The sequence below is a fragment of the Balaenoptera ricei genome, chromosome 3 (assembly GCF_028023285.1).
Source record: "Balaenoptera ricei isolate mBalRic1 chromosome 3, mBalRic1.hap2, whole genome shotgun sequence".
In the NCBI taxonomy this organism is placed as follows: Eukaryota; Metazoa; Chordata; class Mammalia; order Artiodactyla; family Balaenopteridae; genus Balaenoptera; species Balaenoptera ricei.
This window is the reverse complement of record NC_082641.1, coordinates 163377867-163403620: the sequence shown is the minus strand read 5'-3', so window position 1 is coordinate 163403620 and position 25754 is coordinate 163377867. Positions and strand designations below refer to the sequence as shown.

General features: G+C 42.1%; 1 protein-coding gene across 1 annotated transcript; it reads left to right on the top strand.

Annotated features, from left to right (window-relative positions):
- The first annotated feature begins 130 nt into the window (after positions 1 to 130).
- Positions 131 to 25754, top strand: LOC132363951 (transmembrane emp24 domain-containing protein 9-like). The gene is made up of 4 exons (XM_059919681.1): positions 131 to 400; positions 24538 to 24663; positions 25232 to 25378; positions 25504 to 25754. The coding sequence occupies exons 1-4, from the start codon at positions 314 to 316 to the stop codon at positions 25651 to 25653; spliced, it is 510 nt and encodes a 169-aa protein (XP_059775664.1). The 5' UTR covers positions 131 to 313; the 3' UTR covers positions 25654 to 25754.

Genomic DNA, 25754 nt, shown 5'->3' with positions numbered 1-25754 from the left:
GACTACAAATCCCAGATGCCCCGAGACCGCGGCGCGGCGGTACCTGATTGGGGCGCCGCTTCTACCTAGGAGCGAATTGGGGCCGCAGAATTGAGAAATTCTTTCCTTTGACCCTCGTCGCGGCCCAGTGACTGGTGTTGATTATCAGTTTTTTACAGATCATGAAACCAACGCAGTTTGACTCGCGAAGCGAATTATGATCAGGGACAGGATTCGAACCTAGGAACCTTGACTTCCCTCGGCATAGCATCTGCCACTCGGTTTGCTTCTGTTTTTAAAAATAGAATTTTGAAAAAAATGGCACAAACAATCCATGAATTTATCTTCGAAAATGTTTCAAATAGTGAAGAAGAAGAAAAAACAAGAAACAGCAGCGGGAGCAGCCGCAGCCGCCGCCACGGTACCCCTTTGCCATGTCTTTGTCCCCCAAACGCCGTCCACTAGTCTGTGTGCTTCCAGGCATCCTACCACACACCCCCGCCCCACCCCCACTCCCCCCCGCTACTCATCCACGCCGGCTTTGCTGCCAGATACCAGCCTTGATGACTCGTCTCTGAACCGGGGTTCAGTGCCCCAGTGGCAGGCTGGTAAAGGAGTATTGGTGGGGGTCTTGGGGCGGAACTGCGCGTTTTGGAGAGCTCAGGGTCAGATCAGCAGAGATCTGCCTTTCGTGAATTGTATCCGAATTTCAGTGTATTTTGGTAGCTCTTCTAAGGAGTTGCAGTTTATGATTGTGCTACCTTAAGACTTCATAGAAGCTTCAGTTTTCTCTTTATTTTGAGGTCTCTTTGTTGTTTCATTTGTCCCTAGGGAGGGGGGTTTAGTGGGAATGCGTTTAGCTTTCTCCCTCATTGGAAAGTCTTTACCTGATTTTTCTTAACAGTAATAAAATTCCATAAAATGAATGTACCTTATTTTTTTTAACCATAACTGATGAAAGTGGTTAAGATTTCTATCCCACTAATTATTTGCTCTTACAGATAATGCTGCAGTAAAAATTCTTGTTCATTTTCTAAAAACCATTGCTGTAGGACATAGTTTTGTTGATAAGAGATCACAAAATTATCCTCCCAAAAAGTTTGTACCATATTACAACCTCACCAACAGTGTGTTGGAGTGCTTACTTCCTCATACCCTGGTCAAATGTTCTTAACCTTTTAAATATTTGCAATATCAGTGGATGAAAGATAGTATTTCACTATCCTTTAATTTCTATTTCCTTGAGGACTGAACATTTTTTTATTGGTCATTTGTTTTCTTCTATGAATTGCTGGTTGTGTTTTTCTTTGTGCTATTATAACTACATACTGTATTACTGCTGTTGTAACCACCACTCAGAATTAACAAATAATTACAGAATTAATAAATGATAACATTTTATGATAATACTTTCAGGTATTTTTAAAATTAAACTTTTTATACTGAGATAATTGTCGTGATCCAAACGCGGGTTGGAAAAGAATTTCCAGACACAAGGCAGAATGTAAAGAAGATAGAATTTATTAGAGGGAAGGGTCACTGCCAGAAGAGCAGGCCGACTTCCTAGTAGTCTGGGAGAGTCGAGCCCGAACATGTGCTATTGATCAGTTTTTATAGACAGAAAACAAAGGAATGGTCCGAGGTGAAAATTTCATTTACTGATTGGTCGAGGCACATATACCTTCCTTCTCTAGAGTGGGAGTGGGACAGGGCATATGCCTTTCCTTATTTGGGACAGGTCCCATTGCCCAGGTGGGCGTCACCCAGGTGGGCTCAGGAATTTCGTAACCATCGCAACATAGTGGGGAGGGCGATTAAGAGTCTGGTAGGGGGTGTAACCCTGCAACTTTTTCAGGCAGGGTCCTGAAAGCACCTTTGTCCTTGAAGCACCATTGTCCTTGGAGCACCACAATAATTATAGATTAACTTGAAGCTGTAAGAAGTAACTAAAGGAGATCCACAGTGCCCATTACTCTGTTTCCCCCAATGGTACCATCTTGCCCAAGTATAATACAATATCACAACCAGAATATTGACATTGATACAGTTAAGACACAGAACACTTCCATCACCACAAGGATACTTCATGTTGTCCTATTATAGCCACACCCACTTCCCTACTCCCTTACCCCCTCTGTAACCCCAGACAACCACTAATCTGTGTTTTCCATTTCTATAACTTTGTCATTTCAAGAATGTTATATAAATGGAATCATACAGTATGTAACCTTCTGCAATTGGCTTTTTTCACTCAGCATAATTCTCTGGAGATTTATTCATTTTATTGCATGTTCCAACTGTTAGTTTCTTTTTATAGTAAAAAAATAACCATTCCACACAATGTATAAAGATATAATTTTGTAACATCAACAATTGAAAGGGGTGAAAACAGATCTGTTAAATGAGCAGAGTTTTTATGTGTTATTGAAGGTAAACTGGTATAAATTCAAATTAGAGTGTTTTAACTTTAGGATGTTAAATGTAGTCTCCATGGTAACCACAAAAAAAAATAGCTAAAGAATATACACAAGGGACTACCCTGGCAGTCCAGTGGTTAAGACTCTGTGCTGCCACTGTAGGGGGCACAGGTTTGATCCCTGGTCAGGGAACTAAGATCCTGCATACCATGAGGCATGGCTAAAAATAATAATAATAATAATATGCACAAAAGGAAATGAGAAAGAAATTTAAATGTTTCACTACAAAAACTAATGCAAAAGAAATAAATGCAGAAAATGAGGGACAAAAACCTATAAGGGAAATGGAAAAAAATAGCAAAATGACAGAAGTAAGTTCCTCTTTATAAGTAATTACTTTAAATGTAATTTACTAAATGTAAATAGATTAAATTCTCCAATCAAAAGACAAAGATTGGCAAAATGGGTAAAAAACACAATCCAACTATATGCTATCTGCAAGAGACTCATTTTACTTAATTTTATTTTACTTTTTTATTTTATTGGAAAAATATTATATTTTGGAAGAACTCACTACTTAAGGTGACAGAATTCCACAATCAAATTACATGAAAATATACATCGCAATTTATTTGTACAATAGGTGAGAAAAATCTACAGTACAGAAGAATAGAGGCAAAGAAATATGAAGGGCTAAGGAGAAGGCTATGAGGGTAAACAGCATTTTTAATAGCAAACCCAGAAGTTAAGTAGAAAGCCTGTAGTTGTGCATGCTTTGTTCATCCAAACTTCACATTAGGTAACTGAAGGACAAAAATAAAACCAAATTTTGTATTGTTTGGGGTAAATTTCAATAATTTTAATCTGAATTGAATTCAGAACCAACTCTCTTTAGTTCTGGGGGATAATGACTGAATTCAAGAGCTCTCAACAATGAAAAAATGTTATTGCTATATCCAATCCAAGAGATGAGTGCAAGTATAATACAAAAGAAACAAAGCACCTAGTGATGACCATTCCTGTGAAGTCATCATTAAAAATCAAGTAGTTGCTTATTGAGTATTTCGGTATTTGAACTAAATGATTTGAAAACTTCCTGGCAGACAGAAGAGATAAAAGCAAAGGGGAGGGGACTTCCCTGGTGGCGCAGTGGTTAAGAATCCACCTGCCAATGCAGGGGACACGGGTTTGATCCCTGGTCCAGGAAGATCCCACATGTCACAGAGCAATTAAGCCCCTGCACCACAACTACTGAGCCTGCGCTCTAGAGCCCGTGAGTCACAACTACTGAGCCCACATGCCACAACTACTGAGCCAGTGTGCTGCAACTATTGAAGCCCGCACACCTAGAGCCCGTGTTCTGCAACAAGAGAAGACAGCACAATGAGAAACCCGCACACCGCAACAAAGAGTAGCCCCTGCTCGCTGCAACTAGAGAAAGCCCATGCACAGCAATGAAGACCCAATGCAGGCAGAAACTAAATTAATTAATTAATTAATTAATAATAAATTCCATTTACAATAGTATAAAAATAAAGCCTTAGGAATTAACTTAACCAAGGAGGTGAAAGACTTGTACCATGAAAACTGCAAAAAATTTCTGAAAGAAATTGTAGAAGACATAAATAAATAGAAAGACATACCATGTTCATGGATTGGAAGAATAAGTATTTTTATGATGTTGGTACTACCCAAAGCAAGTTACAGATTTAATGCAATCCCTATCAAAATCCCAATGATTTATTTTTGCACAAATAGAGAAACCCATCCTAAAATTCATGTGGAATGTCAAGGGACCCAAAATAGGCAAAACAATCTTGAAAAAGAAGAATCAAGTTCTTGATTTCAAAACTTACTACAAAGCTACAGTAATCAAAACAGTGTGGTACTGGCATAAAGTACAGACATGTAGGTCAATGGAACCGAATAGAGAGTGCAGAAATAAACCCTCACATATATGGTCAAATGATTTTCAACAAGGGTGCCAAGACCATTCAGTCTTTTCAAAAAATGGTGGGAAAATAGGTTATCCACATACAAAAGAATGAAGTTTAACCCTTACCACCATATACAAAATTAGCTCAAAATGGACTCATGACCTAAATATAAGGCCTAAAACTATAAAACCCTTAGAAGAAAACATAGGGCAAAAGCTTCATGACATTGGATTTGGCAATGTTTTTTTGGATATGACACCAAAGGCACAAGAAACAAAAGAAAAAATAGACAAATTGGACTTCATGAATAAATTTTTAAAATGTGCATCAAAGGAAACGATCAACAAAGTAAAAAGGCAACCCACAGAATGAGAGAAAATATTTGCAAATCATATATTAGACAGGGGATTAATATCTAGAATATATAGAGAACCCCTAAAACTTAACAACAACAAAAAAACAAACAACTCAATTTGAAAATAGTAAAGGACTTGAATAGACATTTCTCCAAAAAGATATACAAACAGTCAATAAGCATATGAAAAGATTCTCAACATAACTAATTATTAAGGAAATGCAAATCAAAACTACAGTGAGATAGTACCTCACATCCATTAGGATGGCTAGTATCAAAAAACCCAAAAAGCAGAAAACGAGTGTTGAAAGGATGTAGAGAAATTGGAACCCTTGTGCACTGCTGATGGGAATGTAAAATGGTACAGCTGTTGTGGAGAACAGTATGGTGGTTACTCAAAAAACTAAAAACCAGAACTACCATATGATCCAGCAATTTCACTTCTGGGTATATACTCAAAAGAATTGAAAGCAGGGTCTTAAAAAGACATTTTTACACTCATGTTCATAACAGCAATAGCTATAATGTAGAAATTCAAGTATCCATTGATAGATGGATGGATAAGCAAAATATGGTATATACATACAATGAAATATTCAGCCTTTAAGAGGAAGGAAATTCTTGTATATGCTACAACATGGACAGACCTTGAGGATGTTATGCTAAGTGAAATAAGCCAATCACAAAAGACAAATACTGTATTACATCATTTACATAAGATTCTTAGAGTAGTCAAATTCATAGAGACAGAAAGTAGAATGGAAACCCTGAAGGGTTATGGGAGGTGGGGAATGGAAAGTTGTTATTTAATGGGTATAGGGTTTCAGTTTTGCAAGATGAAAAGAGTTCTGGAGACAGTGGTTATAGTTTCATAACAATATGAATGTACTTAAACACTACTAAACTGTACACTTTGAAATGGTTGATAGTAACTTTTATGTTATGTGTATTTTACCACAATATATTGGGGGAAAAAAAGGAGGCTGCCACTGTCCTTGTCCTCACGGTGAGCCACAGCCACCCCTGGCCTCCGCAGGAGACCCTCCAAACTAGCAGAAGAAATAAATTTTGGATTTTAAAATCAATGCTGAGCAGAAGCAAGAACAACTACAATCCTGCAGCCTGTGGAACAAAAACCACATTCACAGAAAGATAGACAAGATGAAAAGGCAGAGGGCTATATACCAAATGAAGGAACAAGATAAAACCCGAGAAAAACAACTAAATGAAGTGGAGATAGGCAACCTTCCAGAAAAAGAATTCAGAATAATGATAGTGAAGATGATCCAGGGCCTTGGAAAAAGAATGGAGGCAAAGATCGAGAAGATGCAAGAAATGTTTAACAAAGACCTAGAAGAATTAAAGAACAAACAAACAGAGATGAACAATACAATAACTGAAATGAAAACTACACTAGAAGGAATCAATAGCAGAATAACTGAGGCAGAAGAATGCATAAGTGACCTGGAAGACAGAATGGTGGAATTCACTGCTGCGGAACAGAATAAAGAAAAAGAATGGAAAGAAATGAAGACAGCCTAAGAAACCTCTGGGACAACATTAAACGCAACAACATTCACGTTATAGGGGTCCCAGAAGGAGAAGAGAGAGAAAGAACCCAAGAAAATATTTGAAGAGATTACACTAGAAAACTTCCCTAACATGGGAAAGGAAATAGCCACCCAAATCCAGGAAGCTCAGAGAGTCCCATACGGGATAAACCCAAGGAGAAATGCGCCAAGACACATAGTAATCAACTTGGCAAAAATTAAAGACAAAGAAAAATTATTGAAAGCAGCAAGGGAAAAATGACAAATAACATACAAGGGAACGCCCATAAGGTTAACAGGTGATTTCTCAGCAGAAACTCTACAAGCCAGAAGGGAGTGATATACTTTAAGCATGATATACTTAAAGTGATGAAAGGGAAGAACCTACAACCAAGATAACTCTACCTGGCAAGGATCTTATTTAGATTCAATGGAGAAATCAAAAGCTTTACAGACAAGCAAAAGCTAAGAGAATTCAGCACCACCAAACCAGCTCTACAACAAATGCTACAGGAACTTCTCTAAGTGGGAAGCACAGGAGAAGAAAAGGACCTACAAAAACAAACCCCAAACAATTAAGAAAATGGTCATAGAAACATACATGTCAATAATTACCTTAAACGTGAATGGATTAAATGCTCCAACCAAAAGACACAGGCTCACTGAATGGATAAAAAAACAAGACCCATGTATATGCTGTCTACAAGAGACCAACTTCAGACCTAGGGGCACATATAGACGGAAAGTGAGGGGGTGGAAAAGATATTCCATGCAAATGGAAATCAAAAGAAAGCTGGAGTAGCTATACTCATATCAGATAAAATAGACTTTAAAATAAAGAATGTTACAAGAGACAAGGAAGGACACTACATAATGATCAAGGGATCAATCCAAGAAGAAGATATAACAATTATAAATATATATGCACCCAACATAGGAGCACCGCAATACATAAGGCAACTGCTAACAGCTATAAAACAGGAAATCAACAGTAACACAATAATAGTGGGAGACTTTAACACCTCACTTACACCAATGGACAGATCATCCAAAATGAAAATAAATAAGGAAACAGAAGCTTTAAATGACACAATAGACCAGATAGATTTAATTGATATTTATAGGACATTCCATCCAAAAACTGCAGATTACACTTTCTTCTCAAGTGTGCACGGAATATTCTCCAGGACAGATCACATCTTGGGTCACAAATCAAGCCTCAGTAAATTTAAGAAAATTGAAATCATATCAAGCATCTTTTCTGACCACAACGCTATGAGATTAGGAATGAATTAAAGGGAAAAAAACGTAAAAAACACAAACACGTGGAGGCTAAACAATACGTTAGTAAATAACCAAGAGATCACTGAAGACATCAGAGAGGAAATTAAAAAATACCTAGAGACAAATGACAATGAAAACACGACGATCCAAAACCTATGGGATGCAGCAAAAGCAGTTCTAAGAAGAAGTTTATAGCTATACAAGCCTACCTCAAGAAACAAGAAAAATCTGAAATAAACAATCCAACCTTATACCTAAAGGAATTAGAGGAAGAAGAACAAACAAAACCCAAAGTTAGCAGAAGGAAAGAAATCATAAAGATCAGAGCAGAAATAAATGAAATAGAAACAAAAATAAATAGCAAAGATCAATAAAACTAAAAGCTGGTTCTCTGAGAAGATAAACAAAATTGATAAACCATTAGCCAGACTCATCAAGAAAAAGAGGGAGAGGACTCAAATCAATAAAATTAGGAATGAAAAAGGAGAAATTACAGCAGACACTGCAGAAATACAAAGCATCCTAAGAGACTACTACAAGCAACTCTATGCCAATAAAATGGACAACCTGGAAGAAATGGACAAATTCTTAGAAAGGTATAACCTTCCAAGACTGAACCAGGAAGAAATAGAAGATATAAACAGACCAAGCACAAGTAATGAAAATGAAACTGTGATTAAAAATCTTCCAACAAACAAAAGTCTAGGACCAGATGGCTTCACAGGTGAATTCTATCAAACATTTAGAGAAGAGCTAACACCCATCCTTCTCAAACTCTTCCAAAAATTTGCGGAGGAAGGAACACTCCCAAACTCATTCTATGAGGCCACCATCACCCTGATACCAAAAGCAGACAAAGATACTACAAAAAAAGAAAATTACAGACCAATATCACTGATGAATATTGACTCAAAAATCCTCAACAAAATACTAGCAAACAGAATCCAACAGCACATTAAAAGGATCATACACCATGATCAAGTGGGATTTATCCCAGGGATGCAAGGATTCTTCAATATATGCAAATCAATCCATGTGATACACCATATTAACAAATTGAAGAATAAAAACCATATGATCATGTCAATAGATGCAGAAAAAGCTTTTGACAAAATTCAACACCCATTTATGATAAAAACTCTCCAGAAAGTGTGCATAGAGGGAATCTACCTCAACATAATAAAGGCCATATACGGCAAACCCACAGCAAACATCATTCTCAATGGTGAAAAACTGAAAGCACTTCCTCTAAGATCAGGAACAAGACAAAGATGTCCACTCTCACCACTATTATTCAACATAGTTTTGGAAGTCCTAGCCACGGCAATCAGAGAAGAAAAAGAAATAAAAGGAATACAAATTGGAAAAGAAGAAGTAAAACTGTCACTGTTTGCAGATGATATGATACTATACATAGAGAATCCTAAAAGTGCCACCAGAAAACGACTAGAGGTAATCAATGAATTTGGTAAAGTTGCAGGATACAAAATTAATGCACAGAAATCTCTTGCATTCCTATACACTAATGATGAAAAATCTGAAAGAGAAATTATGGAAACACTCCCATTTACCATTGCAACAAAAAGAATAAAATACCTAGGAATAAATCTACCTAGGGAGACAAAAGACCTGTATGCAGAAAACTATAAGACACTGATGAGAGAAATTAAAGATGATACCAACAGATGGAGAGATATACCATGTTCTTGGACTGGAAGAATCAATACTGTGAAAATGACTATACTACCCAAAGCAATCTACAGATTCAATGCAATCCGTATCAAATTACCAATGGCATTTTTTACAGGACTAGAACAAAAAATCTTAAAATTTGTATGGAGACACAAAAGACCCTGAATAGCAAAAGCAGTCTTGATGGAAAAAAACGGAGCTGGAGGAATCAGCCTCCCTGACTTCAGACTATACTACAAAGCTACAGTAATCAAGACAATATGGTACTGGCACAAAGACAGAAACATAGATCAATGGAACAAGACAGAAAGCCCATAGATGAACCCACGCACCTATGGTCAACTAATCTATGACAAAGGAGGCAAGGATATACAATGGAGAGAAGACAGTCTCTTCAATAAGTGGTGCTGGGAAAACTGGACAGCTACATGTAAAAGAATGAAATTGGAACACCCCCTAACACCATACACAAAAATAAACTCAAAATGAATTAGAGACCTAAATGTAAGACCAGACACTATAAAACTCTTAGAGGAAAACATAGGAAGAACACTCTTTGACATAAATCACAGCAAGATCTTTTTTGATCCACCTCCTAGAGTAATGGAAATAAAAACAAAAATAAACAACTGGGACCTAATGAAACTTTAAAGCTTTTGCACAGCAAAGGAAACCATAAATAAGATGAAAAGACAACCCTCAGAATGGGAGAAAATATTTGCAAATGAATCAACGGACAAAGGATTAATCTCCAAAATATATAAACAGCTCATGCAGCTCAATATTGAAAAAACAAACAACCCAATCCAAAAATGGGCAGAAGACCTAAATAGACATTTCTCCAAAGAAGACATACAAATGGCCAAAAAGCACATGAAAAGATGCTCAACATCACTAATTATTAGAGAAATTCAAATTAAAACTACAATGAGGTATCACCTCACACCAGTTAGAATGGGCATCATCAGAAAATCTACAAACAACAAATGCTGGAGAGGGTGTGGAGAAAAGGGAACCCTCTTGCACTGCTGGTGGGAATGTAAATTGATACAGCCACTATGGAGAACAGTATGGAGGTTCCTTAAAAAACTAAAAATAGAATTACCATATGATCCAGCAATCCCACTACTGGGCGTATACCCAGAGAGAGCCATAATTCAAAAAGACACATGCACCCCAATGTTCATTGCAGCACTATTTACAATAGCCAGGTCATGGAAGCAACCTAAATGCCCATCGACAGACAAATGGATAAAGAAGAAGTGGTACATATATACAATGGAATATTACTCAGCCATAAAAAGGAACAAAATTGGGTCATTTGTTGAGACGTGGATGGATCTAGAGACTGTCATACAGAATGAAGTAAGTCAGAAAGAGAATAACAAATATCGTATATTAGCACATATATGTGGAACCTAGAAAAATGGTACAGATGAACCAGTTTGCAGGGCAGAAATTGAGACACAGATGTAGAGAACAAACGTATGGACACCAAGGGGGGAAAGTGGTGGGGGGGTTGGGGTGGTGGTGTGATGAATTGGGTGATTGGGATTGACATGTATACACTGATGTGTATAAAATTGATGAGTAATAAGAACCTGCTCTATAAAAATAATAATAAAATATTCAAAAATTTAAAAAAAGAAGAATGAAAAAACAAAATCAATGCTGCTTTTTTTATTTTTGTTTTTGCATTAATTATTTTGGTTGTTATCTTTATTTTTCCTTTCTCCTTTTAAAAGGATATTTTATCCTTATTCTAACTTCTTGAATTGAATCAATAATGCAATTATTTTCATTCTTTCTTCAATAATGAGGAAATTTAAAAGTTATCAATTTTTGAATTGGCTGCATCCAATTTCCTAACTTTGATACACAATGTAGGTTGTCTGTCTTCTGGAATGTCCTTTTCCCAGATCCTGACGTGGTGAATTCTTCCTGATGTTCAAAGCTCAGCTTAAATGCCATCTCAGAGAGGCTTTCCCAACCCAGAGTACTATAACCCCCCATGCCAGTCACTCTCAGTCACAACATTCTGTTTTACTTTTACTAAAGCAAGTATTGCCCCTGATATTTTCTTATTCTATTCATGTACTTGTTTATCAGTTATCTTCCCCCACTGTAGAGGTAAAATATAAGTCCATGGGAACAGAGTTTGTCTTCTTAGTGCTGTGTATCCTGCTATGAAACAATGTCTAGTATCTAATAGATGATCAATAAGTATTTATTACATGAATGTATGAAAAGTATTCTCATTTCATTATTTTAAAAATAGCATAATGTCATGTTATATGTCAATTATACCCCAATTTGACTGTTAATTAAAAATAATAAATTTAAAAAAAAAAAAGGGAAGGAGAAAGTAACCATTAAGTAGTAGCCATCCTATCATGCTCCACAGTTTAGCCACTGACGAACATTTGGGTTGTTTCTAGCTTATTTTTATTTCCATTACAAATAAAGATTCAATAAACATTTATGTATAGTTTTTTTTTCTAACTTTATTTATTTGTTTATGTTTTATTTTTGGCTGTGTCAGGACTTCGTTGCTGCAGGCGGGTTTCTCTAGTTGGGCGAGCGGGGGCTACTCTTCATTGCGGTGAGCGGGCTACTCAGTGCGGCAGCTTCTCTTGTTGCGGAGCACAGGCTCTAGGCCTCGAGGGCTTCAGTAGTTGCAGCACATGACCTCAATAGTTGTGGCTCGTGGGCTCCAGAACGCAGGCTCAGTAGTTGTGGCGCACTGGCTTAGTTGCTCCACGGCATGTGGGATCTTCCCGGACCAGGGCTCAAACCCGTGTCCCTTGCATTGGCAGGCGGATTCTTAACCACTGCACCACCAGGGAAATCTGATGTACAGGTTTTTGTATGAATGTAAGCTTCATTTCTCTGGAACAAATGCCTAGGCGAGCAATTGCTGGGTCATATGGTAGTTGAATGCTAAGTTTTTAAAGAAACTGATAAACTCTTTTCCAGAGTGACTACTATTTTACATTCCCACCAGCAATGTATAAGTGATCCAGTTTTTCCATATTGTCACCAGCATTTGCTGTTGTCACTATTTTTTACTTTAGCCATTCTGATATGTTTGTAATGACACTTTGATAAGGATAGAGTAGGATAATGAAATAGTTTAGAAATTCCACTGGGGGATTAAAGACAGAAAAGGAATTTTAAGGGAGTTTGGGAGACTGTTGTAAGCTAATGAGCACTCAAGAAAAGAATCAAGTAACCTGGTAATAATCTACTCTACCTTGAAGGAAGACCAGGTGCATTCAAGCCCCAGACCCACTCAAGCCACAGATACTCATAGTTAATTAAAATACAAGACAATAGTTATGGAGTCTGAATCTTGTTACATGAAGTCAGGGAGTTAATGGTCCTTGAAGAGTAGCATTTCTGCACATAGCTACTACAGCAGTATAGGTGAGAGGTGAAAAAACTAGGGGAAAGGGAACGTTATGCCGAAACCTGAGATGAATTACCATATTTTAGTATGTCACCACCCTTTTGCTAATATACATATGATTTAAATAGCACCATGGGGCTTCCCTGGTGGCGCAGTGGTTGAGAATCTGCCTGCTAATGCAGGGGACACGGGTTCGAGCCCTGGTCTGGGAAGATCCCACATGCCGCGGAGCAGCTGGGCCCATGAGCCACAACTACTGAGCCTGCGCGTCTGGAGCCTGTGCTCCGCAACAAGAGAGGCCGCGATAGTGAGAGGCCCGCGCACTGCGATGAGGAGTGGCCCCCGCTTGCCGCAACTAGAGAAAGCCCTCGCACAGAAACGAAGACCCAACATAGCAATCAATCAATAAATAAATCTTAAAAATAAATAAATAAATAAATAAATAAATAAATAGCACCATGACAGTCCCAGTTAGACGATACAGGGTTAAAGGAGGAACTAATGATGTAAGCCTTGACGTCTACCCAAAAATGAGGAAGAAAATGGTCTTCTCCCCTCCCCACTTTTTCTTTCATTATAAAAATGTAGCCCTCTTTGTTCTCAGGGCTGCGCTCCCTTGCCTGCCGGCTTGTAGCTCTCACAAGCGTCCTATACTAATAAACTCACTCTTTGCCTGTTTCTTTGCCTCCTGCTGAATTCTTTCTGTGCCGAGACAAAACAACCTGAGCTTCAATAAGTCCTGAGACTAGATGTGTGGTTTCATTTAAAGACAGTGGGTTTGAGTCCCCTCCTAAGTCAGTGATTGTGGGTTCAAGTCCCAATCTGAGGTGCAGCTGGGTTCGAGTCTCATCTGAGGAATGTGGTTTCAACTTCATTGCGGTTTTAATTTGCATTTCCCTAATGACTGATGTTGAAAATCTTTCCATGCATTCATTTGCATCTTTATATCCTCTTTAATTAGATGTCTCTTCATGTCTTTTGCCTATTTTCTATTTGAATTTTTACTTTTGAGTGATGGAAGTTCTTTACATATTCTATATAGTAGACCTTTGTCAAATATGTGGTTTGCAAATATTTTCTGCCAGTTTGTAGCTTGTCTTTTCATTCTATTAACAAGGTTTTTTACAGAGCAAAATTTCAAAATTTTGATGATGTTCAAGTTATCAGTTTTTTCTTTTATGGGTTTGGTGTCAAGTCTAAGAACTCTTTACCCCTAACACTAGACCCCAAAGATTTTCTCCTATTTTTTTTTCTAAAAAGTCTATGGTTTTACATTTTATATTTAAATCTGTGGTCTATTTTAAGTTAATTTTTAAAATAAATTTATTTATTTATTTGTTTTTATTTTTGGCTCTGTTGGGTCTTCGTTGCTGTGCGTGGGCTTCCTCTAGTTGCAGTGAGCACGTTGCGGTGCACGGGCTTCTCATTGTGGTGGTTTCTCTTGTTGCAGAGCACGGGCTCTAGGTGTGCGGGCTTCAGTAGTTGTGGCTCTTGGGCTCTAGAACGCAGGCTCAGTATTTGTAACACACGGGCTCTGTTGCTCTGCTGCATGTGGGATCTTCCTGGGCCAGGGATCGAACCCATGTCCCTTGCATTGGCAGGCAGATTCCTAACCACTGCGTCAACAGGGAAGTCCTATTTTAAGTTAATTTTTGTATAAGGTGTGAGACAGGTCAAGGCTTTTTCTTTTCTTTTCTTTCTTTTTTCTTTTTTGTCTATGGGTGGCAAATTGCTGTAGCATCACTTGTTGAACAGGCTATCTTCAAGAGAATGAGAAATCAAGCCACATATTGGGAGAAAATCTTTGCCAAAGACATCTGAGAAAGGGCTGTTATCCAAAATAAACACAAAACTCTTGAAATCTAACAATAAGAAAATGAACCACCCTATTTAAAAATGGGCAAAAGACCTGGACAGACACTTTGACAAAGAAGATATACAGATGGCAAATAAGCACATGAAAACATACTCATTATCATAAGTCATTAGGGAATTTCAAATTAAAACAGCAATGAAATACCACCACACACCTATTAGAATGGCCAAAATCTAGAACACCAACAACACCAAATGCAGATGAGGATGTTGTGCAACAGGAACTCTCATTCACTGCTGATAGGAATGCAAAGTAGTACAGCCACTTTGGAATACAGCTTGGCAGTGCCTGACAAAACTAAACATACTCTTACCATATGATCCAACAATCATGTTCCTTGGTATTTACCCAAAGGAGGTGAAAACTCATGTCCACACAAAACATGCACACAGATGTTTATAGTGGCTTTATTCATAATTGCCCAAACTTGGAAGCAACCAAGTTGTCCTTCAGTAGATAAATGGATAAATAAAGTGTGGTACATGCAGACAATAGAATATTATTCAGCACTAAAAGAAAATGAGCTATCAAGCCATGAAAAGACATGAAGGAACTTAAATGCGTATTACCAAGTGAAAGAAGCCAAACTGAAAAGGCCACACACTGTATGATGCCAACTATTTGCCATTCTGGAAAAGGGAAAACTGTGGAGACAATGAAAAGATCAATGGTTGCTAGGAGTGAGGTTGGGGGAGTGGGGGAGGGAGGGATAAATAGGTAAAGCACAGAGGATTCTTGGGGCATTGAAACTATTCTGCATGATACTATAATGGTGGATACATGTCATCATACATTTGTCCAAAACTATAGAGTGTATAACACCAATAGTGATGCATAATGTAAACTATGGACTGTAGGTGATAATGGTGTATCAATGTAGGTTAATTGATTGTAACAAATGTACTTTTGTGCAGGATGTTGGTAGTAGGGAGACTGTGCATGTGCTGTGCAAGAGGTATACAGGAACTCTCTGTACTTTCAGTTCAATTTTGCTGTGAACCTAAAACTGCTCTAAAAATAATGTCCTTTTTTTAAAAAAAAGATATCTTTCTTCCATCGAATTGCTTTGCATCTTTGTCGAAAATCAGATTGGCTTGTGTTGGTCTATTTCTGGGTTCTTTATTCTGCCCCACTGAGCTATTTGTCTATCCTTTTACCAATACCACACAGCCTTGATTACTATCATCTTGATTACTCGATTATTATGTATAATGTCTTGAAATTGGGTAGACTGATTTCTGCCACTTCATTCTTCTTCTTCAAAAGTGTTTTAGTTATGCTAGTTCCTTTGCCTCTCCGTGTAAGTTTTAGAATAATCTTGCCTATATTTATAAAAATTCTTGCTTGGATATTGATAGGAATTGTGTTAAACCTGAATATTAATTTGGAGAGAATTGCCATCTTTACTATGTTGAGTGTTCCAATACATAAACACAGTATGTCCCTACATTTATTTGGGTCGTCTTTGATTTCTTTCATCAGGATTTGTAGTTTTTGGCAAACAGATTCTGTACATGCTTTGTTTAGATCTTACCTGAGTAATTCATTTTCTTTGGCATGACTGTAAATGGTGTTACATTTTAAATTTTGGTTTCTTTATGTTTATTATTAATACATAGAAATGTGCTTGATTTATATGTGTTGCTCATATATCCTGCAAATTGCTAAACTCATTTATTAGTTCTAGGAGGTTTTTGTAGATTCCTTGAGATTTTCTATATAGACAATCATGTCATCTACAAATAGGGACAGTTTTACTTTTTTCCTTTCCAATTGCATGCTTTTTATTTCTTCTTCCAGCCTTATTGCAGTTGTTACATCTTCTGGTATGCTGTTGAATAGGAGTGGTGAGAGTAGACAAAACAAGGTTTTGCCTTGTTCTTGATTTTTTTTTTAATATTTATTTATTTGGCTGCATTGGGTCTTAGCTGCGGCATGCAGGATCTTTGTTGCCGCGTGTGGGATCTTTTCGTTGCGGCATGCGAACTCTTAGTTGCAGCATGTGAACTCTTACTTGCGTCATGTGGGATCTAGTTCCCTGACCAGGGATCAAACCCGGGCCCCCTGCATTGGGAGCAGAGTCTTAGCCACTGGACCACCAGGGAAGTCCCGTTCCTGATTTTAGAAAGAAAGCTTTCAGTCTTTTTCCATGGTTAGATGTTTTTAAATGGTGTCATTGCCTTAAAATTTGAGTTTTGCTAAAGCAGTTTTACAGGAAGTTCCTTGATTTCCTATATCTTGTGAGATGAGGAAAGGGATATCTCTACATCTCACACATGTCATATTTCTCAAGCTATGCTGACATCAGGCTGTGTGCTTTTTGTCTGACACACTGTCTTGTCTGTTCCATTGGTTTCCTCTGAGTTCTTTAAGTCAGAATCTTCACATTGAGAACTGCACTGGTAAGAAGTAGACAACTCTTGGCCCATTCTGTTTCTGTGGCAGTGGAGAAAAAGAGAATCGTTTCTATCCAGACATTTACCATTCTTGTTGGAAATCTCCCCCACTGAGCATTGTACATAGTCAAAGCAGAAGATGGGTTCCATGTCCCAAACAGTTTTCCTAAATCCAGGGCCACAGCTTTGAGAACACTCAGAGATGGGAGTCTGAACAGTAACAGGGGAAAAGTTCATGAGGGATTAAATAATACAGGGAAAGTAAAGAAGGCAGCAGTAGGAGAATATGAATGTATACCCAATGTGTGTGTGTGTGTGTGTAATTAGGGACACAGGTATGGAGTTTATTCTTTTTTTTTAAATTTATTTATTTATTTTTATATTTATTTTTGGCTGTGTTGGGTCTTCGTTTCTGTGCAAGGGCTTTCTCTAGTTGCGGCAAGTGGGGGCCACTCTTCATCACGGTGCGCGGGCCTCTCACTATCGCGGCCTCTCTAGTTGGGGAGCACAGGCTCCAGACGCGCAGGCTCAGTAGTTGTGGCTCACGGGCCTAGTTGCTCCGTGGCATGTGGGATCTTCCCAGACCAGGGCTCGAACCCATGTCCCCTGCATTGGCAGGCAGATTCTCAACCACCGCGCCACCAGGGAAGCCCTGGAGTTTATTCTTGACATACATTCAGGGGAACAGGGAAATTGGAGATCAAATAACATCACAGTGTTGATGGTAACTGAAGAACTTACTTCACTTTGATTCCATCCACATATCCTTAAGTCAGAAGCTCCCTCATGAAGAGACTCCAATCTCAGGAAGCAAACACCAGTGCCACCTCTCCCACGCTCAGGGAGCAGTCCTGATGTTCTCTTCCTCCTCTCCAGTGGTGGCAGTGCCCATTCAACAGACAAGTATTCACACAGTTGGCACCTGTAAGCTGGAGTGATTGACACAACCCCCTGACAGGCAGAGAGTTCAGCAACATGGACCAGCAGCAAGGGGGCTGAGCCCTCGTCTGGAGCAGCTGTAGGGGCAGGAAAACATGAGGACCGGAGAAGGGAAGTAAGGTAAAAGGTCATACAGTCAACTAATGTGCCAGTACAGAATCCTGAATCTTAGTTTTGGGGATGGGGATGGGGAAGGATGGAGACCAGGACACACTTTAGGTCATTTGAACCTGTTCTTCAAAGCCAGAAACATGGCTGGGACTTGCCAGATTGGGTGCAGCAGTATCCTGGCAGTGGCAGCAGTAGAAACCCAATTGTCTTACTTTCCTCTTAACCTTGGCCCCAATCTGCTCCGCCCCAGTCCAAGAGAAGGCAGGGCTGTGACCCACCTTTCTCCTCACCCGCTCCACCCTGTTCCCCATCTCCTGACCTGTAAAGCCCTCAACGTAGGTGGGATGAGAATGCTGCCATGATCTTTTGGAGACCCAGTGGTGCAGACTCTGGTTGGGAAGTGTATTAACTATATTTTCTTATATTCTGTGTTCCTGATGCTCTGGCATCTGGGGCCTCACTACCCCTCCCAGGGTTAGTTCTTAGAGATAGCAAAGGACTCACCTGAGGGGGTACCTTTCATATGTAAACCAACCAATCCGAAGCCCATACCCCCTGGCCCCCAACCACCATCTTTATTGAACTCTCACGCACCAAGCCAATATTCCTCATGCCCTAATCACCTCAGGGTCAGGTACCAGAAAACCCATGACAGCCCTGACACCACAGAGCCTGCTGAAATTATTCAAACTAACCAGTCACCCACTCCTTCCCATGAACACCATAATAAAAGCTTTTATCCATGCTTTCCCCTCACTCCTTCTGCCTCCTGACCAACCCTGGTGTTTCCCCATGTGGCCCTACATGACTTGGTGTACCCAGTCTGCTTGGGAACCGTGAGTAACAAACTATCTTTTCTTTCTTTCTTTTTTGGCCATGCCCTGCGGCATATGGGATCTTAGTTCCCCAACCAGGGATCAAACCTGCACCCCCTGCAGTAGAAGTGCAGAGTATTAACCACTGGACCACTGGGGAAGTCCCCAAACTATCTTTTCAATAGTAATCATCTCCTGATCTGTTGGCCTCACCATGCCTGAATAATAGTAAAACTTACCTTTTAAAAACAGAGAGAAAAGAGGGAGGAGGGAGGTGTTATGGAAAAGAAGGGAGGAAATAGTGGAGAGGAAAGGGGAAGAAAGGGGAAGTAAGGAAGTGTCACTGTCTGGATTTGCCATCTTCCTCTTCTCTCCTCCCTCCACCTTGGTCTCCCCATCATGTCCCCTACCCTCCTTTTTCCCTGGTTTCTATTTCATTCTAGACAATGAATGATCTTTGAACCAAAAGAATAAGGTTTCCCATTTGCATGGAAGACTGGAGAGAAAGTCTTCATTCAAGGACAGAAGTGGTTACCAGTTCGGGAACTTGATGGAAAGGGTGATGATAAATAGAAGATGTCTGAGAAAGCTGCATCCCTTGTCCAGGTTCATCTATACAACCTCAGGCATGAGGGGAGAGGATTCGCCTTTGGTGAAAACTGAGCCCAGAGAGGAGTCCTGGTGCCTCAACCAAGTCTGTGCATTTCTTTACTCATCCAGAAAAGATGTTTGGAAGACAGTGGAGACCTTTGAGGATGCTGCAAACATTTTACTGTGGGAAAGTATAACAGTATTTTGGCTGGAGTAGAGCTGAGGCTTAAGTGCACTGGTATGTTGCATTTGGCCACATTATCCCTAGAAGTCCTCTGCGTCCTGGGATCAATGGCTTCCTGATTCTCAAGGACTGAGGAACATCCCAGCCACTCCCTTTGATTTGCCCTCCTTATGGGAACCCCTCCAGTGCAGGAGGGTTGGAGGACCAAGCCAGGCACAGACCCGTGGGATGGGCTGCCCGAAGCCCTGAAGAGAGATGGACCGGAAAGGGAGACAGTGAGAAAACTCTGAGAAAACTCACCAGGAGTGGAAGAATTCTGTCAGAGGGATAACTGTGAGCCTGTGTGGGGGTGGGGGGTGGGGGTGGTGCATGAAGCAGGAACAGTGGTTGGTTCCAGGTCCAGTGTGATAACTGTTCTTGATATCCCTGGATTCAGCACACACACACCCTTCAGTGCCCAGGTGTTCTGGGAAAGAAAGCACAGGGAAAAGAACTTTCATAGGAAATTCTTTTGTGGAGATGGTCAAAAGGAATATTTTTCTACATGCCAGGGAGGAAGAAGAATGCAGAGACCAGTGGACCAGAGGAAGGAACAGTGGCATGGCGGTGTCCTGGGGATGATGTGGAGGTCACCAGCAAACCAACAGAATCCACCCAGCACCAGAGCAGAATTGCACATGGAAGCTCTGATTTTATGTGCAAGAACATTCTAACCCTGATGTATCTCCACCCCCACCATCCCTAGCTCAAGATGCCTAATGGGAATAATGAGGAGGGGACATCATAAGAAAGGCCAGGAATAAGGTATGGAGATTTTGGTTTATGACTCACCATTACTCTTCTTCCTTCTTTCTCTCCAACCTCCTTCATTCTTGCTTTCTTCTTTCTCTCTCTTTCTTCCTCCAACTTCTCTTTTTCCTCGCTCTATCCCCCTCTTTCCCTCCATACTTCCCTTCTACTTTCTCTCCTTCCTCTCTCTTCCCTTTCTCTAACCAAACATCCACTGCACAATCATGCTGTTCCTAGATTTTCGCTAGGCTTTGGGGAGCAAAGAGATAATATGCGGCAGAAACCTGTCTTAATCTCTTCCAGCTATCAGCCCCAAGGGACTTGCATGTGAATGGACAATTATAATTCAACATGGTTAATGCAAGGTCCCAAGGAGCCCAGGGCAGGAAACACCTAAAAGAGTGATGCTGCACTTGAGTCTTGAAAGGGTGAATAGGAATTAGGCAAGCAGAAAAGAGGGCAGCAATGGGGGCTCAGGACATCCCTTAGAAAGGGAACAGCATGTAGTAGAGGCCTGCCAGAGTCTTCGATCTTAGGGGAACCACAGATAGGGCAAGTAGATGCAGTTCCCCAATGTCTCCTTGAAATCTCACAAATGGCACCCAGGTTCAGTGGTTTTGGCAGACAGTGTGGAATGAGATCACTGTCACGTGGGAGAATCCCAGAATGGTGGGCTCTCTGCTCTTATATTCTCAGCCCTGTCATCACTCAGAAACAGGTTTTATCATCAACACAGTACTTTTTCTACTTGGGAACCATCTCATCCTTCCCAACATCTGGGTTCTTGGCTTTGAAGTCTTGCTGTAAAGTCACTGGTGCACTATCTCCTTACATGCATGTCACTGCAGGCCCTAATAATTTCCCACTTTTGTCCCTTTAGGGGATTTCTGTGGGCAGTCTGATCACTGGCTATGAAACAGTGCTACTCACTGCGGGCCAGTGCTGGTCCATGAGTGTTTGTTATAGGTCTGCAATGAGATAAGCACAGAAATGGAGTGCTTAGAAACTTTTATAGAAATTTAACATTGATGTGACATTCAAGCACATAATCAGTTTCATTTTTTTTTTTTTTTTTTTACAAAAGTATTGGTTCATGAGGGATTGGAAAATTTATATATAAAACAACAACAAAAACCAAAACCAAAAACCAGTCCCTTACTTCAGGCGGTGGTACTGGCAATCACGATTCAGGACCGTGGACAGCACCTCATCCTGCCTCCCAAACCCTGAGTCATCACCCCTGCTCCCAGCTCCTGGTGAATGCCCTTGATGAACAGCTAGTTCCCAAATCCAACAGATGCTTTTCAGCTGTTGTCTTAATTGACCTTTCTAAAGTGTCTGCCTTTGTTAACACCTGCATCTATCATTTTCGTTTAAAGATCATTCCCAGGGAAGGAATAAAAACGTTCCCCTAGAATTATCAATGGGCCACACTGATAAAGTGAGGGGACAATTTCTGGTAGCTAAAACATATTATTAATCTTTTTAAATGTTTTTTTTTTAGAGATATCTTTTTTTTAAATTAATTAATTAATTAATTTTTTATTTTTGGCTGTGTTGGGTCTTTCTTTCTGTGCGAGGGCTTTTTCTCTAGTTGTGGCAAGCGGGGGCCACTCTTCATCGCGGTGCGCGGGCCTCTCACTATCGCGGCCTCTCTTGTCGTGGAGCACAGGCTCCAGACGCGCAGGCTCAGTAAATGTGGCTCACGGGCCTAGTTGCTCCGTGGCATGTGGGATCTTCCCAGACCAGGGCTTGAACCTGTGTCCCCTGCATTGGCAGGTGGATTCCCAACCACTGCACCACCAGGGAAGCCCCCATATTATTAAGCTTAAAACACTGTATTGACATTGCTCCTTTGCTTTTCAGTGGGCTCTTAGAGGACAGGAGACAGGTTTTACTCATATTCATGTCCAACATGTATCGTAAAGTCTTGCCCAGAGTTTGTGTGAGCAAATGCCTGCCGCTTATCACTGGATGACCTTGGGCAAGTTATTACTCAACCTCTCTTTGCCACTGCTTCCCCAGCTGTTAAACTGGAATCCTATTAGAGTCTACCTTATAGAGTTTTTAAAATATTAATTTAGTTAGTACGTTTAAAAGTGCTTAGAACAGTGGCTGGCACAGAAGAATAAAAAGTATTGTTATTTTCATCATCATTTTATATTACTGAATAAACCAATGAGCATCTATTATCATCAGGCACTAGATGGTGGAGGACTTCATCCCACCACCTGGGGAGGGCTACTGCTTTATATTGACGTTTGAGTATACACTGCCCTACTCAGAGCATCGTGAGCTTCGGAATTCCTGAGATTTGCTATTCCTGGGTCCCTGTCTTGTCATGTTGGCCCCACCCTCCCACACCTTTCAGTTGTGTATTCCCTTTCCTTTTCCAGTTGCATTCCTGCCGACTTCTTTCACCCGCCAGGCTCACTCACAGTCTTTTCTTTTGGTCCCACTGGATGAAGAGTCCCACCTGTGCAAGTGGGCCTGGCAGCTCCTGCCCGTTCAGTGATTCGGCCCAACTTACCTCCTCCCTCCATGTGACCATAAACTTTCTTCCCCTAGTCCCTTAACTGGCCTGCTGCTGTTAGGCAATTCTAGGTCTCTCCACCTAAATTGTTCTTGCTCCCTCGCTGCTCAGGGAGATTTTAACCATCCTTCAGAGCTTGAGTCAAACTTACCCCTTCCATAAAAGGGACATTTCTCCGTTCCTTTCCTGAACTACTACGTCAGCCTCTGAACCCCCCAGGGCTTCTCTGCAGTTCTCATTCTGTCTCACCATCACTTCTAACCTCCTCGAGGTTCAGGTCCAGGTCATGCCTGGACCTGCCCACACTCTCAACACCCATCTCAGGCAGCCGCTCTGCAAGTTTCAGAGGGCTAGTCCCTTCCTTCTTCTCTCTGAGGCTGTTACCACATCAGCAAGATGGGACTAAGAGCACCCACCTCCTTGGGTTTCTGCGCGCATTAAGCGAGGCGGGGCAAGGAAAGCGCGGAACAGCGCCTCACTAGTGGGGTGGGAGCTCGCGTGGCCCCTCCGCAACGCGAGTCCGCGCGGGGGCTCCTGGGATTTGTAGTCCGTGGCCGAGTTTGCAGTCTCGCAGGCCCCGCACAGACAGCCTCGGACTCGGCTGGGAAGGTGGCGGGGGCCTGCGGGACGCGAGGCGTTGGGCCCGGGGCCGGCCCCGGGCAGGGATGGGGCCGAGCGAGGGCAGCCGGACTGCTGCCGCTGCTGCTGGGGCAGCTGCTGGCGCTCACGGGCGGCGGAGGCGCGTTCTACCTCGAGGTCAGCGAGCTGGAGGAGAAGTGCTTCATCCAGGAGATCCCCGATGGCACAGTGGTCATAGGTGCGCGCGAGCCTTGCCCTCCCCGCACCCAGAGTCCCGGCCTTGCCCTCCCCGCACCCAGAGTCCTGAGAGGGAATGGGAATGGGGATGAGGCCCCGCGGGATCAGCTCAGGCCCATACCTCCCCTCTGCTGCCGGGGGTGGGCACGGGTGGGAAATGGGTGGACAGCAGTGTGGGCAAAGCATCCTCTCCGTTGCCTGCGCCGGAGTTGGGGGGCGCCGAGGAGGCAAGTCTGATCCAGACCCGGATGACAGCAGAAAAGCGGGGCAGGAGAGGGAAGGAGAGAGGCGGAGGGCTGTGGTGAAGCCCCGCAATCAGACACCCGGCTCTTCCTGTTCCTCCCCCCGGCCCCCGTGACTCCTGGAGGTCCTGGGCGGGCTCTTGGTCGTGAGTGTGGGTGGGGATGCATCCAGGCTGCCTCCCCATTAGGTAACTACAAGACCGAGCTATACGACCCCGCTACGGAAAAGTACCAGCCCTCCCCGCAGTGGATCAATTTGTTCGTTTTTGTGAAGGACCCCGAGAACAAGGTGAGGCAGGCCTTGACTCCCTGCAGCCCTCCCACCCCCACATCTCCAGCGTCTATGTCTAGTCCTCCCTAGTCCTCCATTTCTCAGAGGAGGGCTCATCTACTCACAGGCAGGAGGGCTCAAGGAACGCCATGCTCTTTGCAATCTGTGGAGTATTGTGTACTAGCAGTGCTGGGATCTGAGATTTTCAAGCCCAAACTGATGCCATTTTCCTCACACCCTCCCTGCTGGCCTGGCCTGTGGGGGTCAGAACCTGGGATACCCCCAGAGTTCCTCTCCTAGAAGCAGGTTTCTGGTCAGCTTCTCTGTGCTCACGGAGGCTGTTTCCTCTAGAATCTACTGGCCCGTCAGTACGGCCCTCGGGGCAGCTTTACCTTCACCTCCCAGTCTCCTGGAGAGCACCAGATCTGCCTTCACCTCGAGTCCATCCGGTTCGCCCTCTTCTATGACGGCAAGCTGGTGAGTATGCAGGGGAAAGTCACCAACCCTTAACATCTCAGTCCCTTGCGTGAGAAGGGTTCAGTAGGCAGTGCCTCTTGAGGAGGCCTGGGCTTTCCATGAAGTAAGCATACAGAGGACAGGTCCTGAAGAATGAGAGGGGACCCAGGAGGGAGTCACTCTGACTTAAAATCATCTCTCGGCTCCCTGCCATCCCTAGAATAAAGACCAAACTTCATAATGTGAAATTCAGAGCTGTCCAGCAGCTGAATGCTCCCAGGCTCTTCATTACCACCTCCCACTGACATGGAACTCCTAGGAGCTGCTTGTCTCAAACACTGAGTCACACACATTTTGTTCTGCACATTTTGTTCTGTCCCTTCTGTCTTTTGGACATGGAACTCCATGTAAGCAGGGCCTTGATCTGGTGTTTTGGCACCTGGAGCAGAGCTAGTCCCCACATCAGTGAGTGTGAGGCACTGAACTGCTCAGTTCAGTCAGGCCCAGACTGGCGTGTGGAAGCTGGGTTTCTGGCACGTGCGTGGAGCTGAGCTCCCTGACCCCCACCCTTGGCTCCTCTGCTCCCCAGGCCATTCACTTGGACATGCAGTTGGGTGAACACACCAATGATTATACGGAACTTGCAGCCAATGACAAGCTGACCCTGCTGCATCTGCGCATACAGCAGCTGGTGGAGCAAGTGGAGAAGATCCAGAAGGAGCAGGAGTACCAGAGGGTGAGGGGCTGGGCTGAGCCAGTTGGGACAGTGGATGTGTAACCTCCCAGGGAGTGGCTCTTTCAGCTCTTCCCCTGGGGGTCAATTCAGTTCTAGCCACGCCTTCCTGTTGTCCCCTCACACAGTGGCGAGAAGAGCGCTTCCGGCAGACCAGCGAGAGCACCAACCAGCGGGTGCTGTGGTGGTTCATTCTGCAGACCTTCATCCTTGTGGCCACTGGCATCTGGCAGATGCAGCACCTCAAGAGCTTCTTTAAAGCCAAGAAGTTGGTGTAGATGAGCCCCAGAGACCAGAGGCTTAGCCCCCACTCATTCCCCTTCTGCTGAATAATGGGAAGTGGCCTGACCTGGTCTGTCTCCTGGCTTCTCCCACCCCT

Bases quoted from the DNA above. Each gene is read 5' to 3' on its own strand.
- LOC132363951 (XM_059919681.1), top strand. From the start codon at position 314: ATGAATTTATCTTCGAAAATGTTTCAAATAGTGAAGAAGAAGAAAAAA. The intron at 401-24,537 runs GTACCCCTTTGC...TGTTTCCTCTAG, and splicing joins CAGCCGCAGCCGCCGCCACG to AATCTACTGGCCCGTCAGTA. The intron at 25,379-25,503 runs GTGAGGGGCTGG...CCCCTCACACAG, and splicing joins AGGAGCAGGAGTACCAGAGG to TGGCGAGAAGAGCGCTTCCG.